General features: G+C 36.7%; 1 protein-coding gene across 2 annotated transcripts in view; it reads right to left on the reverse strand.

Annotated features, from left to right (window-relative positions):
- The window catches only part of SLC4A10 (solute carrier family 4 member 10), a 223,040-nt gene that overhangs the window by 186,923 nt on the left and 16,658 nt on the right, over positions 1 to 19,459 (reverse strand). For both annotated transcript variants that reach the window (XM_035007903.1, XM_035007904.1), the window contains exon 2: positions 7,968 to 8,049. In XM_035007903.1, coding sequence (XP_034863794.1) covers positions 7,968 to 8,049 — 82 coding nt within the window. The remainder of the gene's footprint in view (positions 1 to 7,967; positions 8,050 to 19,459) is intronic.

The following is a 19,459-nucleotide window of genomic DNA, read 5'->3' on the forward strand; positions in this document are numbered from 1 at the left end:
GAAGTTTAATTATGGTACAGTTGCAGTAAAAGCCTCCGCTGATTCCACAGGGGGCTTTGAAGCTGAGACCACCCTTCAGAGTTGTAACACATTGAGGCAAAGGGGCCGGGCCCTTACTCTCTTTCTTCATTGAATTCAGTGTGCCCCAGGGGAGGCAGCTCCCATAGCAAGAGGCAGCTCCTTTCAGTGGAAGGAAATTTCTGGGGAGGAGCGCGGCCGTGGGGCAAAGCAGGCAACAGCCACGGCAACTGGGGAAATAAGCACCACCATCCTTAAGAGGGGATTTTGGTGGTTCCTGGTAACATCCACTACTAAGGTTCCTGGATTTGGCAAGTAAAAAGCAATAAATAAAAATACTGCATGGCATACCTATACTGAAAAGATACTCATTACTTACGTAAATTTCAAATGTAACTGAGTATTGTCTATTTTATCTGGCCACTCTGTCCACTACACATGTGTTAAAGGGCAAGTAGAAGAAAGAGTTTCAAGGGGATTAATGCATTTCTCCTTTTGTAATCTTATACTTTGTACAGTAGTAATCCTACATGGACATGAGAGACCGAAAATAAAAATTGGTTAACCTCAACAGTTTTTGTTCCACTCACAATCCTGACTTGGTCTAATTATAGGGATCCAATGCCGCTCACTACTTTTTACCATAGGAAGCAGAAATAGGCTTAGAAAGAACACTAGCAGTTTTAAGGAGGGCGGATTGTGGGAAAGAGAGCACACAGTATACAGACAGGGAAAGAACTAGAGCAGTGGCAGTGGGAATGAAAGGGAAGAAATGAGAAGAGACGCCCCTGAGATAGATTCAGAGAATTTACTAACTGTATGATACAGAAATACAGGAGGTGAACAGAATCTAACAAAATTCTATGTTCTTGATTTTAGGTAACAGGAAAAAAAAGGATATGGTAAAGATACATGTAAAACAAAAACATAAATAGGTTTGAAGGGAGAAATTATACATTTGACATACTATTCATCCGAATGTATAATATACGTGAATGCATTAACTAATATACTATACCAAGCTGTTGATATTGGTCAAGTGATCATTTTCCATTAAATATATTTACCTGAGACTTTATAGATATTTTTAACCACCTAGCATTTCTACAAGTTGTGCACAGGATGTTAAATTATACTCATAATTCTATTAGCTATTAATAATTCTTATATATCCATTAAGTCCTGTAAACACTAATTTTCAAATTTAAAATCTTAATTGAAGGAAGACTTTATAAAATGTGTGTTTTTCTTAAACAGCAATTCCTAACTCTATTTTATTAAAATAAATATCTATGTGTATGTTTTATACACATTAACCAAAGAGTTCTTAAAATGTGGAACTCCTGCCCACATTACACTCCGCAATGCTGTCTTTCTAACTGGCACTCTCCCCTTTACCCATTTTATATTATGCTGTCAGTTGATTTTTCCTGAATCATGACATTCAACACATTGTCCCTGCATTATTTTCTGATTCAGAGTAATCAATCTAGGAACCACTAACAGATCTATTAATTCTTTGTGTGCATCATAGCAGAATCCTGGATAGCATCCTCAGATGCTAGGATGTTTATCTACTTAGTATGGTCTGGGAGCAGAACAAATACCGAGAAAGTCAAAATAAATAAGTTTTTCCTATTTTAGTTCAAAATTCTAAAATGTAATGTTACATTTGCATTCTATGATGTTAATTTTTTTTTTTAAGATTTTATTTATTTATTTTGAGAGAGAGAGAATGAGAGACAGAGAGCATGAGAGGGAGGAGGGTCAGAGGGAGAAGCAGACTCCCTGCCGAGCAGGGAGCCTGATGCGGGACTCGATCCCGGGACTCCAGGATCATGACCTGAGCCGAAGGCAGTCGCTTAACCAACTGAGCCACCCAGGCGCCCTATGATGTTAATTTTAATCGCCAGTGACTTAGTGCTTAGCGACAATTATTCACTTCTGGGATTAAAATGCCCACTATAGACATCAATAAACAGAACAAAATCTGACTTATCCAGTTGCGTTTGCCAATCAGAAATCTATTTTTTTATTTTTTTATTTTTTTTTAAAGATTTTATTTATTTATTTGAGAGCGAGAATGAGAGACAGAGAGCACGAGAGGGAAGAGGGCAGAGGGAGAAGCAGACCCCCTGCCGAGCAGGGAGCCCGATGCGGGACTCGATCCTGGGACTCCAGGATCATGACCTGAGCCGAAGGCAGTCGCTTAACCAACTGAGCCACCCAGGCGCCCCAGAAATCTATTTTAATAAGCATCATACACCCTCACCTGAGTACCATGCCCAGTAAGAGAAAATGTATGTAATACACGTTGATATAATAATTAGAATAAACATATTAAATCCTAATTTTGTACTATGTATTTTCCAACCAAAGGGAAAATTCAGTATTTTATTGTAATTATTTATAAATTATCCATTGTTAACTTTCAATAATCTGTGTGCAGATTATCCATCACAATCTTTAAACCCAAGATGGCTTTTTCCTGCGATTATGTTTTTAGAATAACTTCTTGCTTTATTGGGTTTTCTTACTCGTGCTTACTGAATACAAGTATAGCTTAAGCCATGACATGACCTAAGTAAGAAGGTAAATAGCTGCTGGGGAAAAAAAGTAATATAATGGCATTTCAAATCCAAGGAGAAATTATCTTTATAGTCTCCATTATCAGTTTAGATTTTTCAAGTTTCTGCTCCCTTAAATTTATATAATGCATATGGATAGCATAGCAAATCTCTATGCCCACCCAGTAAGTATAACCTTCCTGGACCTGCATATTTTCTGTGCACCAAGCAAAACGTCAGGTACTAAGTAGGTATAGTTGTTGAAAGTTTACTCTAAATATTATATCAATTCTCCTGTTGTTTAATTGTTGTAGCTAAAGATAAGACCTAAGAACTATGAATTTCACTGTAATTTAATTAGTTACCTGACAATTCTTAAGAGGAATACTCCTTACTCAGCTGTGGTGGATTATTAAGAACTATCTCTGATTATTTTTACTTAAGATTACCTGGGTTTTGATACAATACATTAACAAAAGAAAGAACAAGAATCATATGATCCTCTCAACAGATGCAGAAAAAGCTTTTGACAAAGTACAGCATCCTTTCTTGATCAAAACTCTTCAGAGTATAGGGATAGAGGGTACATACCTCAATATCATAAAAGCCATCTATGAAAAACCTACAGCGAATATTATTCTCAATGGGGAAAAACTGAGAGCTTTCCCCCTAAGGTCAGGAACACGGCAGGGATGTCCACTATCACCACTGCTCTTCAACGTAGTATTGGAAGTCCTAGCCACAGCAATCAGACAACAAAAAGAAATCAAAGGCATCCAAATTGGCAAAGAAGAAGTCAAACTCTCACTCTTTGCAGATGATATGATACTTTATGTGGAAAACCCAAAAGACTCCACCCCAAAACTGCTACAACTCATACAGGAATTCAGTAAAGTGGCAGGATATAAAATCAATGCACAGAAGTCAGTGGCATTCCTATACACCAACAACAAGACAGAAGAAAGAGAAATTAAGGAGTCGATCCCATTTACAATTGCACCCAAAACCATAAGATACCTAGGAATAAATCTAACCAAAGAGACAAAGGATCTGTACTCAGAAAACTATAAAATACTCATGAAAGAAATTGAGGAAGACACAAAGAGATGGAAAAACGTTCCATGCTCATGGATTGGAAGAACAAATATTGTGAAGATGTCAATGCTACCTAGAGCAATCTACACATTCAATGCAATCCCCATCAAAATACCATCCACTTTTTTCAAAGGAATGGAACAAATAATCCTAAAATTTGTATGGAACCAGAAAAGACCCCACATAGCCAGAGGAATGTTGAAAAAGAAAAGCAAAGCCGGCAGCATTACAATTCCAGACTTCAAACTCTATTACAAAGCTGTCATCATCAAGACAGCATGGTACTGGCACAAAAACAGACACATAGATCAATGGAACAGAATAGAGAGCCCAGAAATGGGCCCTCAACTCTATGGTCAACTCATCTTTGACAAAGCAGGAAAGAATGTCCAATGGAACAAAGACAGTCTCTTCAACAAATGGTGTTGGGAAAATTGGATAGCCACATGCAGAAGAATGAAACTGGACCATTTCCTTACACCACACACAAAAATAGACTCCAAATGGTTGAAGGACCTCAATGTGAGACAGGAGTCCATCAAAATCCTAAAGGAGAACACAGGCAGCAACCTCTTTGACCTCAGCCGAAGCAACTTCTTCCTAGAAACATCACCAAAGGCAAGGGAAGCAAGAGCAAAAATGAACTACTGGGACTTCATCCAGATAAAAAGCTTTTGCAAAGCAAAGGAAACAGTCCACAAAACCAAAAGACAACCGACAGAATGGGAGAAGATATTTGCAAATGACATATCAGATAAAGGGCTAGTATCCAAAATCTATAAAGAACTCATCAAACTCAACACCCAAAGAACAAAGAATCCAATCAAGAAATGGGCAGAAGACATGAACAGACATTTTTCCAAAGAAGACATCCAAATGGCCAACAGACACATGAAAAAGTGCTCAATATCGCTCAGCATCAGGGAAACCCAAATCAAAACCTCAATGAGGTACCACCTCACACCAGTCAGAATGGCTAAAATTAACAAGTCAGGAAACGACAGATGTTGGCGGGGATGCGGAGAAAGGGGAACCCTCCTACACTGTTGGTGGGAATGCAAGCTGGTGCAGCCACTCTGGAAAACTGTATGGAGGTTCCTCAAAAAGTTGAAAATAGAGCTACCATATGATCCAGCAATTGCACTACTGGGTATTTACCCCAAAGATACAAAAGTAGGGATCCGAAGGGGTACATGCACCCCGATGTTTATAGCAGCAATGTCCACAATAGCCAAACTGTGGAAAGAGCCAAGATGTCCATTGACAGATGAATGGATAAAGAAGAAGTGGTATATATATACAATGGAATATTATGCAGCCATCAAAAGGAATGAGATCTTGCCATTTGTAACGACATGGATGGAACTGGAGGGTATTATGTTGAGTGAAATAAGTCAAACAGAGAAAGACATGTATCATATGATCTCACTGATATGAGGAATTCTTAATCGCAGGAAACAAACTGAGTGTTGTTGGAGTGGGGGGTGGGGTGGGAGGGATGGGGTGACTGGGTGATAGACACTGGGGAGGGTATGTGCTCTGGTAAGCACTGTGAATTGTGCAAGACTGTTGAATCTCAGATCTGTACCTCTGAAACAAATAATGCAATATATGTTAAGAAAAAAAAAAGAAGAAGAAGGTAGCGGGAGGGGAAGAATGAAGCGGGGAAAATCGGAGGGGTGGACGAACCATGAGAGACGATGGACTCTGAAAAACAAACTGAGGGTTCTAGAGGGGAGGGGGGTGGGAGGATGGGTTAGCCTGGTGGTGGGTATTGAGGAGGGCACATTCTGCATGGAGCACTGGGTGTTATGCACAAACAATGAATCATGGAACACTTCATCTAGAACTAATGATGTAATGTATGGGGATTAACATAAGAATAAAAAAATAAATAAATAAATAAAAAGATTACCTGGGTTTTATTTTTTAACCAAAAGATGAAAGATATCATATACCTTGTATCCCACTAATAATAATTTCTGGTTAAAAATTAAAATGAAGCAATGATGTGTATACATTAAATTGTGGTTCAATAGTAACTGTCAAGACTTATGTAAGTCTTATGCCAGGTACTATTCTAAGTATTTTTCCCTTAATTCTTTTTTTTTTTTAATTTTTTTTTTTTAGAGATTTTTTTTTTTTTTTTGAGACAGAGAGAACGAGAGAGAGAGAGCACATGAGAGGGGGGAGGGTCAGAGGCAGAAGCAGGCTCCCTGCTGAGCAGGGAGCCCGATGCGGGACTCGATCCAGGGACTCCAGGATCATGACCTGAGCCGAAGGCAGTCGCTTAACCAACTGAGCCACCCAGGCGCCCTCCCTTAATTCTTATAAAAACTTTATGAAATACATTCCATTGTTACCCTTATTTTATTTTATTTTTTAAATTTAAATTTTTTTATTTGAGCATAGTTGACACACAGTATTACGTTAGTTTCAGTAATTATAACATAATGATCGGACAAATTTATACATTATGCTATGCGTATAGCTACCATCTGTCACCATGCAATGCTATTATGGTATCATTGACTATATTCCCTATTCTGTGCCTTTTATTCCTTGACTTACTCATTCCATAATTGAAAGCCTTTATCTACCACTCCCCTTTACCCATTTTGCCCCCTCCACAAACATCAGTTTGTTCTCTGTAAAATTTACAGTTCTGATGCAGCTTTTTGCTTGCTTATTTTTCATTTGTTTTTTTAGATTCCACATATGAGTGAAAACATATCTTATTTAGTCTGAGTTATTTCACTTTTTACCCTCTAGGTCCATCTATACAGTCACAAATGGAAAGATGCCATTCTTTTTTATGGCTGTGTAATATTTGTGTGTGTGTGAGTGTGTGTGTGTGATATCTTCTTTATCCATTCGTGTATCGATGGACAGTTAGGTTGCTTCCATATCTTGGCCACTGTTATCTTTTTTTTTTTCAAAAAAACTTTATTTACAAAATGGTTGGCTGCACAAGTTGTAGTTTGCTGATCTAAAAAAATTCAAGTATTAATCTTGATTGCCAAGTATCTTCGTGCCCTTTTACATTTTACTCTAGAAGGTAGTGCCTCACTAATCTTACCTGGTGCCACCTCTGCCAAATTCCCTCAGTTTGGGGGGACACGGAAGTGGACTACATCTGGAAAAGACCCTGATTATGGTCTGAGTTCTGCCACCAGCTGCCTGAGTGACCTTGGGCCCATCATGCCCCTTCTCTTCCTCTCAGTTGCCCCTTGTAGAATTAGGGAGAGTCCAACTACATTATTTTTTTTAATTTTATTATGTTATGTTAGTCACCATATAATACACATTAGTGTTTGATGTAGTGATCCACGATTCATTGTTTTCATATAACACCCAGTGCTCCATGCAGTACATGCCCTCCTTAATACCCATCACTGGGCTAACCCATCCCCCCACCCCTCTCCCCTCTAAAACCCTCAGTTTGTTTCTCAGAGTCCATCGTCTCTCATGGTTCGTCTCCCCCTCTGATTTCCCCCCCTTCATTTTTCCCTTCCTTCTCCTAATGTCCTCCATGCTATTCCTTCTGTTCCACAAATAAGCGAAACCATATGATAATTGACTTTCTCTGCTTGACTTATTTCACTGTTGTCCTTATCTTAACAACTGAGAAAACTGAGGTGCAGAGAAATTAACTGGCTGAAGTTTCCATAGCACATAAGGGGCAGAACTGGTATTTGAATCCAGTGCAGTTTCAGATCCCATACACTTAACTACTAGATCATACCACCTCCCGGTTGACTTATCTGACTTTCTTCCTATTGAAAAGAACATAGACAAATGGTGCCACCACCTCTCTCTCATATATATCTGAGTAAAACTCGAATGCCAGTTGTCTTTAACTCTCTTCCAGGACAGCCTAGTCTGACAGCATAGGCCGGATTAGATGCCCTTCCTGTCCTATTCTCCCCTCTCATGTAGCACCTAATATGTTGGTCTGTCATAGATTTCCCCCACTGATGGTAATTCCTGAAGCAATAATTATTGAAAGACTGGCACACAACACAGAGCCTGGAAGATAGTAGAGGTTCAATAAATGTCTGTTGGATGAATGTAGGTCTTCCTGTTGGCATTTTAGGCTGCATCAAAGCAATCATATCCACAACTCACCACCACCACCATTACTCTGATTATCAACATATGCATTTCTCCAGATTGTGACAAATTTCATATTTCTCTTTGAAATCTTTAAGATTTTTCTTCGAAGTTTCTTTGAAAACTTTAAGAAAGCATAACAAAACCTATCCCAAGGGGGGAAAAAGATCTTACCTTCTAAATCTTCTTTCTCAAAGTGTGTTTTGAGAATAGAACGAGTTCCACCTCTATCCACAACTGCCTCTTCATCATTTCTCTGTAGAATGGGAAGAAAGAAGATTAAATGATATTACAGTAGTTCCTCTTTATCCATGGGGATACTTTCCAAGGCCCCCTGTGGATGCCTGAAATCGCAGATAGTACCAAACACTATATAAACTATGTTTTTTGCTAAACATATATACTTATGATAAAGTATAATATTTAAATTAGGCACAGTAAGAGGTTAACAATAATAATAATGAAATAAAACACTTAAAACAATATGCTGTAATAAGTTATGTGAATGTGTTCTCTCTCTCAAAATATCTTATTGTACTATACTCACCCTTTTTATAATGATATGAGATGATAAAATGCCTATGTGATCAGATGAAGTGAGGTGAATAATGTAGGCACTGTGACATAGCATTAGGCTACTATCGACCTTCTGATGGTATGTCAGAAGGAAGATCATCTGCTTCCTGGCCATGGTTGACCTCAGGTCAATGAAACCATAGAGAACAAAACCACAGGTAAGAGTGGACTACTATACATATATTCTCTTAACTTCAGAGAATAAACAATAATATAATCTAGTATTTTAGGGGTTTAATTCAATCACTTAAACCTACTTTTGCATAACTATTCTATTTGATTATCAAGTGTTAGTTTAAAAAGAAAGAGACTAAAATTAAATTGACCACATACTCAGAGAAGGAATGTCATTTGATTTTCCATGAAATCAAAGGTAGTCATACATTCCAGTTGCCATCATTTGTTAATGAGATGAAAAACAGAAAACAGTTATCCTGACAATTTAGTAACATGCATTTTTATCTCTGATAAAGAATTCTTGTTAACAAGATGACATTTTGAACTATACAAGGAAAATACGGAAATCATTAGTATTAACACTACTAATGCTATGGCAAGGTGAAGTAATTCCACTGCCATTTAAAATGAGGTTGGGGGGATCTAATCTCTTGAAAGCAATTAGTAGCAATTATTAGGTAAACTACAATTTTAATTACTTTGCTTCAGTATAATACATTTTATTCAAACTAAACTTTTAATTATAATCATATACATTAAACCTTCATTCAGTATGTATATACATATGTATATCTTACTTATTTAGAATGGCTGGATGGAGACTCTCTTCTTAACATTGTACATATGCTCAAAACAATACACTCACTCATTTGGTACTCAATAAAATAATGGGGGAGGGATAAGTATAATCCATTTAACCACACAGGAATGAACAAGATACAAAATACTGAACAAAGTGAAATACAGATTATTTCCAAATTTTTTTGATTGCGAGCACCTATGTAAAAACTGCCTTAAAAGTGAACACTGAGGGGCGCCTGGGTGGCTCAGTCGTTAAGCATCTGCCTTTGGCTCAGGTCATGATCCCAGGGTCCTGGGTCCTCGGATTGAGCCCCGCATAGGGCTCCCTGCTCCGTGGGAAGACTGCTTCTCCCTCTCCCACTCCCCCTGCTTGTGTTCCCTCTCTCGCTGTCTCTCTCTCTGTCAAATAAATAAATAAAATCTTTAAAAAAAAAAGTGAACACTGAACACAAAGGAGAAATGAAAAGGTAGATTGAAGATGAATGAATCTTCCAACATCTATTTCTAAGCCTGTTCTAGTATTTGACTAGCAGAAAAATTATAGATTTCTCTTTCTTCTTTGAAAGCTTTTTAATTCCCAGGCATAATCTTGATAAAGATTTGGCCTCCGTGTCTTACAAATCAGTATTTTCAACTGTAGGATTACCGACTACAGACATATTTCAACCTAGAAATATCAGCTCTTAGGTGCTTCACAAGCAGCAAAACATAAGTAGAATAACATGTTTTATACCCTATAGTCCTGTGTCTTTCAGACATTTGCTGAGACAGGTCAGGGCAAAGTGTCTGAAATCAGAGTGAAAGAAACCTATACTACAAATGAAGGAACAAATGAAAATTGAGATAGGATTCTGAGCCTACTGCTCTTGTGTTTAGCAAAGTTTTAAAAATCTGTTGGTCTGGGCACCTGGGTGGCTCAGTCAGTTAAGTGGTTGCCTTCAGCTCAGGTCATGATCCCAGGGTCCTGGGATCAAGTCCTGCATTGGACACCCTGCTAAGTCAACAGCGAGCCTGTTTCTCCCTCTGAACCTGCCCCCACCCCCCCACCCATGCTCACTCTCTCTCTCTTTCTCTCACAAAAATAAAAAAAATAAAATAAAATCTTTTTTAAAAAATCTGTTGGTCTGAGCAAAATAGCAATAGAAAAAAAACTACAGAATTATATATTTATATAATTTTCCTGAACCAGACAAATGCAAGTTTCAGCCTCTTTACAATCTATTCTTGATTCATTTACAAATCACATTTATCCTATGTACAGGACATATTCAAATATATGTCACATTGGAATGTATCTCTGCCCTCTGGAGTGTTATTAGGAAGAATGCCAAAAGCTAAGTCATGCATCCATGTTCAGAGGTCAGAAGAAGCACTATTCCACTATATCTCATAATGGCAGCCTCTTAAAACAATTGCAAAATGGAAAGGTTTATATAGAATATAAGAAGATGTTTCCCCCTATACAGTAAAATATTTAATTCTTATTTCAAGGGCCTGAATCAATTTTCAACTTACACAAAATGGTTTTTCTCCTTATTTTTATATGGCATATAAACTGTCCACACACAAAAGATAATTCTACACAGTAGCTAATGTTAGGATATTGAGATAAAAGGAAATTTTGCAGCAGAAGTAGAAGTGGAATCTAAATAGGAAATAGTTGATTATTTAATTACAATATGAATTACAAGTAGAAGTGCCCTAATTTTAATGTTTCATTGATTAAAAAAAAAAAGAACTTGAAACTAGAATATGAATTTAACAGTTTTGCATTTTTATATAACTTTAAATACTCTCCAGATAGGCCATAGAAACATCAAGTGCATGATCTTTTATCCTGAAAATTCCCAAGATACAACTTAATACCAATACATATACTGAAATTCCTCTACTTTGGTTATAGTTCAAAAGTTTATTTCAATATTATTAAAGAATTTTTAATAGAGTACTTCCCTTCCTCCTTATTACCAAGAGCGAGTAAACATGGGTGTGATGAAGAGAATCCAGGCTGTGCAATAATCCCAAATACACCAGTAAGAAAATTTTTATTTCACTTTTTACTGTCCCATTTTGGATTTGTTGAACATCAAATACAGTAATGTACCCTAATGTCCATATGTATTTACTCACTCAGAACAAATTTTATCACCATGTAGAGAGAGAACACATAAATCTATTATATTGCCTCTCAATACAATTGACCTTTGTTACACTATTGGGTGAACATTTATAAGATGATTTATTCCAGTAAATAGTATAAAACAATGTTTTAAAATTTGTGTGTTGGGGGGGATGACCCATGGTGAGAAATATACATTCAACACAGTCACATATTTATATATATGTAAACAAAACAAAACTTTCACAAACCAACATTTATTCTTTTTTTTATTATGTTATGTTAATCACCATACATTACATCATTAGTTTTGATGTAGTGTTCCGTGATTCATTGTTTGCATATAACACCCAGTGCTCCATTCAGTACATGCCCTCTTTAATACCCATCACCAGGCTAACCCATCCTCCCACCCCCTTCCCCTCTAGAACCCTCAGTCTGTTTCTCAGAGTCCATAGTCTCTCATGGTTCATCTCCCCCTCCGATTTCCAACATTTATTCTAACTATAAACAATACAGTATGATATTTTCTATTCCAGGGTATTCTATTTCATTTAAAAATCCTAGTCACTATCCTTTAAATTTATTTCAGTACTTAAAAATGAGCTGTGACCTGCAATTTGAAAAACACTGATACAAACTATGGCCCTGAAACAGTAACAGGAACTAAGTCACACAGAAATCACATCTTAAATCCATTTACATAGGACTCTAACCAAACGAACAAACAATAATACTATACCTTTCAAATCAATATTTTTCAATTTTTGAAGTTTCTTTCATGTTAAGTGTAGGGACATATTATTATAATTATAATATCACATATCTTTTGCTAAACTATTTTTACTTTGTTTTTCTTTCCACCAGGAAAGTAATAGTTTGCTCTTCCTAGTTCGACTTAAGTACTTTTCTCCATGTCTTCCCAAGAAAGAAGGAAGAAATACTATTATCTATGATCCTCTCCAATTAAAACCTGCTTATGACTAAATTGAATTTGTATTCAGCTATTTTATATATTTTTTTATTTGACAGAGAGAAAGATAGCGAGAGCAGGAACACAAGCAGGGGGAGTAGGAGAGGGAGAATCAGGTTTCCTGTCAGGCAGGGAACCTGATGAGGGGCTCAGTCCCAGGACCCTGGGATCATGAGCTGAGCAGAAGGCAGATGCTTAACGACTGAGCCACCCAGGCACCCCCAGCTTTTTTAAAGGCAAACTCCATATAATTGGCACAACCCAAATGCATTTTATAATTTTCTACAATATGATTACTTCTAAACATTAAGACATTTGTGTTTTGAATACAAATGTATATAAATGTAAATTGGGAATATTTCTACCTCCAAGGAAAGTTTTTAGAGGGAAGTGTTTTGCTGTCATTATTTTTACTGAACAATTACTAGAGAGCAATAGCAGAAAAAAGAGCTTTCTAGCTCAGCTCTCACATCTGAAGTGACCTTGAACCAGTACACTCTCTTGAAAAAGCAACTAATATGGGCTAGCACATTTAAGTGTTAAAATAGTCAGATAAAGATATATCAACAATTTCTTCTAGAATTGTTTGAAAATATCATTAAGCTCTCTATAAATGTATAAAAATATATTTTTCTGATTTACCATAACTCTTGAGCACAGTCTTCACAGAAATAAACTTTCCTAATTTTATAAAACAAAATCTAACAGTAATCCCATGAGCAAGACAATTCAAACTTTTCATGTCCTTTTGAAAATTCTCATCTCATTTGAGATTGGGTTAATAGAAGAGAGAGCAGTTCATTTTCATTTCAGTATTCTTTCTTCCCTAGAACTATTTATCATATCAATTTTTAAAAAGCAACCATTTCCTCAATAAATGATACTGGGAGAACTGGACAGCCACATGCAAAAGAATGACACTGGACCACCTTTAACACCATACACAAAAATAAATTCAAAATGGATTAAAAACCTAAATGTGAGACATGAAACCATAAAAATCCTAGAAGAGTCAAAATGGATTAAAGACCTAAATGTGAAACATGAAACCATAAAATTCCTAGAGGAGAACAGAAGTACTAATTTCTCTGACATCGGTCATACCAACATTTTTCTAGATATGTCTCCTAAGCAAGGGAAACAAAAGCAAAAAAAAAAACTACTGGGACTGCATCAAAATAAAAACTTTCATGCAGCAGAGGAAACCATCAACAAAACAAAAAGGCAACCTACTGAATGGAAGAAGATATTTGCAAAAGATATAGCCAATAAAGGGTTAATGTCCAAAATATATAAAGAACTTATACAACTCAACACCAAAAAAGAAATCTGATTAAAAAATGGGTAAAGGGGGCACCTGGGTGTCTCAGTCGGTTGAGGGTTCACTCTTGGTTTTGGCTCAGGTCGTGATCTCAGGGTCGTGAGATTGAGCCCCATGTTGGGCCATGCTCAGCAGAGAATCTGCTTGAGATTCTCTCCCTCTCCCTCTGCCCCTCCCCCTTCTCACACGTTGTCTCTCTCAAATAAATAAATAAATAAATCTTAAAAGAAAACGGGCAGAAGCCTTGAATAGACATTTTTTCCAAAGAAGACATACAAATAGCCTACAGACACATGAAAAGATGTTCGATATAGCTAATCATCAGGGAAATGCAAATCAATCAAATATCATCTTACACCTGTTAGAACAGGTAAAATCAAAAAGGCAAGAAATAACAAGTGTTAAAGAAATAACAAGTGTGGAGAAAAAAGAAGCCTCATATACTCTTGATGTGAATGTAAATTGGTACAGCTACTATGGAAAACAGTATGGAGATTCCTCAAAAATTTAAAAATAGAATTACTATATGATCCAGTCATTCCACTACTGGGTATTTACACAAAGAAAATAAAACACTAATTTGAAAAGATACATACACCCCTATGTTCATTGCAGCACTTTGTACAGTAACTAAGATATAGAAGCAATCTAAGTGTCTATCAATAGACAAATGAGTAAGGAAGATATGGTATGTAATATATATATATAATATATATATAATGAAATATTACACAGTCATAAAAAAGGTCATCTTGCTATTTGAGACAACATGGATGGACTTAGAAGGTATTTATGCTAAAAAGGTCATCTTGCTATTTGAGACAATATGGATGGACTTAGAAGGTATTTATGCTAAATGAAATATGTTAGACCAAGAAAGACAAATACCATATGATTTCACTTGTAGTGGAATCTTAAAAAAAAATGAATAAACAAACAAAAAGCAGAATCAGACCCATAAATACAGAGAACAAACTGATGGTCACCAGAGGGGAGGTGGGTGGGGGTTGGGCAAAAGAGATGAAGGGGAGTGGAAGATACAGGCTCCCAGTTATGGAATGAATAAATCACGGAAATAAAAGGCACAGCATAAGGAATATAGTCAATGATATTGTAATAGGGACGTATGGTGACAGATGGTATCTACACTTGCAGCAAACATAGCATAATGTATAAACTTGTCGAATCACTGAAACTAATGTAACATTATGTGTCAACTATACTCAAATTTAAAAAAAAGCAACCACATTTTCTGACTTTTTATTAGGTATTAGGATAATATGGTATGCCATATATACTCCACTAGCCATTACAGAACCACTTTCCACTCTTCACCATGCTCTATGTCTTTGTGGACTGCATCACCAGGTTCCCCTGTAATCTAGCTTCCTATTGAGCTCAGCCAATGAGAGAGAATGAGACTGGAAAGTGGAAGCGAGAAATATAGGCCCTGTTGAGCCATAATTTGGCAATAGCTGTATTTCTCTATCTCAGACAAAATCTTGTCATCTGACTCCCCTATAGCTCTAGATCTTGACAGTTTGCATTAACTGTTCCCACATCTTGCGCCTTCAGGCCTAGAAATAGTGACAGTTTTCTGTTGCTGCAAGGTCCTGGAATTTCATCAACCCTGTTGATTTCCCTTTATCCTGTCTATGCCTTTAAAAAATAGTCCCTTCATTAAACCTTTTTATCATGCTTTTCAAGTGACTCTCTCTTTTTTTTTTAAAGATTTTATTTATTTATTTGAGACAGAGAGAATGAGAGAGAGAGAGCACGTGAGAGGGGGGAGGGTCAGAGGGAGAAGCAGACTCCCTGCCAAGCAGGGAGCCCAATGCGGGACTCGATCCCGGGACTCCAGGATCATGACCTGAGCTGAAGGCAGTCGCTTAACCAACTGAGCCACCCAGGCACCCCTTTTCAAGTGACTCTTTCCTGCTGTGACCCTAACCTATACGTATGTGTCATGTTTAGTGAATAAAATCCATGACATTAAATTTTGTGGAGATGGACATATAATCAAAATGGCAACCTATGTACAAAACTTTGACTAGGAAATACCGATTAAAAAATACTGTTGAATGAAGGGTAGAGGATAAAATGGTGGGAAAGACTCTAAGTCATCAAAGAACTCTCAATAGGCATGACTAAGTCAAGAATACTTAATTTCTGAAAGAAATGAAAAGAGGACATAGAATAAAATTCTAGATGTGTGAAAGGGAGTGAAAATAGAATAATTAATCAAGTAGGAGTATTTTACATTTGCAAAGAATGTTCCCCATAACTCAAGAAATGTATGTATACATATCTACCCATGAGGTGCCTTTTTTTGCCATTTCAAAATATTTTCTTTAATATCATAAAATATTTTCATGAACAAAGTGAGCTAACAAACACATATGCACCAAGGTGCCTTTTGATAAGATTATCCTTCTAACTCCAGCCCCCACTCCCACATCAAGGTAGGTGTGAGATTGGAGAAATGAATATAGCAGGTGGTACAGATAGAAAAAAAAATCGATAAAAAGTATGGAATATTGTGCTTGGTTATTTTTCTATGTTGCAACAAAACAAAACATTTTAGTGCAAACAGTTAATTTTTCCTCTTTTCCATTTAAGTCTGATGGAGAAAAAAATTACTTTTTTAATTCAGTTTCCAGGGTCTCTCTCAGTCTATGGATTAATATCTTGGCTAGTTTAAATGAAACATTTTCCACTACTGATTTAATGAGGAGAAATATATAGACACACATATTTTATAAACATGATCTGAGAGCTAGGTTTTTAAGTGTTTATTATTTTTATTATCTTTTACTTTAAATTATGAAACTAAGAAAACTGAACATTAACACTTGGATTCAACATTAATATTCAACTTATGCATCTGTATTTACTCTAGAGGCTATTTTTTCATTACCATGTAAGTTAAAGTATTATACAAGTATTAAAAAGTCAACCATTTAATCTCTAATTTTACTATGCTATATTAAATAGGACAAGAGATGTGAGAGCATCGTCAGAAATTAACGTATCATAAGAGTTCACTAAATGCTAGCCAAACTGGAATCTAAGCATAAGCCAAGCCTAACTTTGAATTTCATTTAGCATATCGTATTTTCATAAAATAAATAAACCCACCTATTTGCTAGGGTATTGCTTTGAAACTAGGTATTTAGAGTGTGGTATCTACTCTATAATGTAGACTATACTATCTCATGGTAATACAAGTTAAATCTGTCTTATATATTGTATTAATTAAGTCATAGGAAACATTTATTCTAAAGTACCCCAGGGGCACCTGGGTGGCTCAGTCGGTTGAGCATCCGACTCCTGACTTCAGCTCAGGTCATGATCTCAGGGTCCTGGGATGCTGCCCCAGGTCAGGCTCGGGCTCTGCACTCAGCATGGAGTCTGCTTGAGATTCTCTCTCCCTGTCCCTATGCCCCTCCCATTCATTCTCTCTCTCTCTCTCACTCAAATAAATAAATAAATCTTTTTAATATTTTTTAAAAAATAAAGTAGCCCAATAAATCACTCTTTTCCCATTCCTATGTATTTTTAACAGTCAGTTGAGTTCCTTCCCAAAATACTGAGTTGGGGAGATGGCAGTTAGGTTTCATTTACTTATACAAAGTAAATGTGTTATTTCATTTTTATTTTTTTATTTTTTAAAGATTTTATTTATTCATTTGAGACAGAGAGAGCAGAAGCAGGGGGAGAGGTAGGGAGAGAGGGAAAAGCAGACTCCCCACGGAGCTGGGAGCCTGATGTGGGACACAATCTCAGGACCCTGGGATCTTGACCTGAGCTGAAGGCAGACACTTAACCATCTGAGCCACGCAGGTACCCCATTATTTCATCTTTAGGCATATAAGAAAAAAAATGGAACTGAGGATAAGAATTGGAGAATAAAATGCTATCAGAGGAATAGGGCTAAGTAGGCATAAACTAAATCATCATGTAAAAATTTCAAGATTTTTCTCATCTCATTTACTTGGAACACTCCATCCATGTAAACCTTAAAGACCAGTTGGTGGACTACACAGTTAAGTCAGTAAAATTAAAACCTTCCAATGGTAAGTTATTTCTGGCTCAGGATAAATTTCATCAGCACATACAGTATTATTATTATTACTTACACTGTAATCTAAAAAATACTCTCTCTCCTACTGGGCCTAACATCTGATAGGTTTTTGGGGGGTTTTGGGTTTTTTTTTTTAAGATTTTATTTATTTATTTGATAGAGAGAGAGATAGTGAGAGCAGGAACACAAGCAGGGGGAGAGGGAGAAGGAGAAGCAGGCTTCCCACTGAGCAGGGAGCCCGATGCGGGGCTCGATCCCAGGACCCTGGGACCATGACCTGAGCCGAAGGCAGACACTTAACCATCTGAGCCACCCAGGCACCCCTAACATCTGATGGTTTAAGGATAAAAAGTATTTGAGAAGTTAAGATCAGTTTTAATTAGCTGATAGTATTTTAAAAGGCACTAATACCTGTGCAATTGAGTTCCTGCCTTTTTGTCCACCTGATGCCCCCAATTTGTTTTGTATTGTGGATGATTCCTGCCTTTTTCTTAAGAGTCCTTCTAGAGCCTCAGTTCTGCATATGAACCCAACTGGTGCCCAGAAAATGATATTAACGGCTGCTAGATTTCCTTATTGTTGCTTCATGCTGTCTTTTCTCTCTTCATGTTGCTTGCTCATAAATGTCCTACGAGGCTCCATCTGTCTTGTAGGCCTTCCTTCATTTGTCCTGCTGTGTCTTTCTTTAAGCATCTGACACATCCCCGTGGGCTTGTTTGGTGCTCAGGTCCAAGTTCTTGCTGGTATGGCTATTCCTCTGCTGCTGATGCTCCCATTTAGGAGGTCAAGAGAAAGGCAGTGTTGGATAAACACTGAGAGTTTGTATGTGGGACTATACCTGAATTTAAGTGTTGTTTCAGATAACTCCTAGTTGTGTGATTTTAGGCATCTTATGTAATCTGTATGTTGATTGACTTATTAATACATGTAAAGTTCTTGAATTTGCTAATCAAGTTCTCAGTAAATGTTATTTATTATTATTGTTATTTATATGATTATTTGTATCATTAGGGCCACAAAAATAAATAAAACATGGTTGCTTCCCTCAAAGAGCTTACAGACTTCACATTAAGTATAACAACAATGGCATTATGAAAGAAATTCATATAGGAGACATTCAACCATAACAGTTATTATTTTTCTCCAAGAAGGTCAGTAAAGACTCCATTGAAAGAGACACTTGAGCTGATTTTTTAAAAAATCAATGCATCTTTGTCAGGCAGACAAGGGGGGCAAATTAGTAGTTCAGTCACAAGTATCAAGACAAGATCCTGGTTATTTGAAGAAGGGTGAAAGATATTAGTTGGACCCAGAGCAAGACTGGATACTAAATACCAAGCTACTGATTTTGTTCTCCTAACAATCCAAATGCTTGCAAAGAAACCTTCTAAAACCCAGGACAAGACTGAAAATCTTAATATGAAAAAGTTGGACTTCTAGAAATTAGAAAAATTATATGTATATATTATATATAATCCTTAAAATTGAAAACTCCATAGATGAGTAAAACAAGTAGACTGGACAAATGATACACAAATTAGGGAACTGGCAAAAAGATCTGAAAAAATTACACAGAATATAGCATAGAATGATAAGGATATGAAAAATATGAAATAGATAATTTTTTAAAGATTTTTATATATTTATTTGAGAGAGAGAGGAGAGCACAAGCCAGGGGAGGGGCAGAGGGAGAGGGAGAAGCAGACTCCCTGCTGAGCAGGAAGCCCAACTTGGGGCTTGATCCCAAGACCCAAGATCATGACCTGAGCTGAAGGCAGATGCTTAACCGACTGAGCCACCCACGTGTCCCTAATATTCATAATTTTAAAAATGA

Source organism: Mirounga leonina, unplaced genomic scaffold (genome assembly GCF_011800145.1).
Source record: "Mirounga leonina isolate KUSES-001 unplaced genomic scaffold, KU_Mleo_1.0 Mir_151, whole genome shotgun sequence".
In the NCBI taxonomy this organism is placed as follows: Eukaryota; Metazoa; Chordata; class Mammalia; order Carnivora; family Phocidae; genus Mirounga; species Mirounga leonina.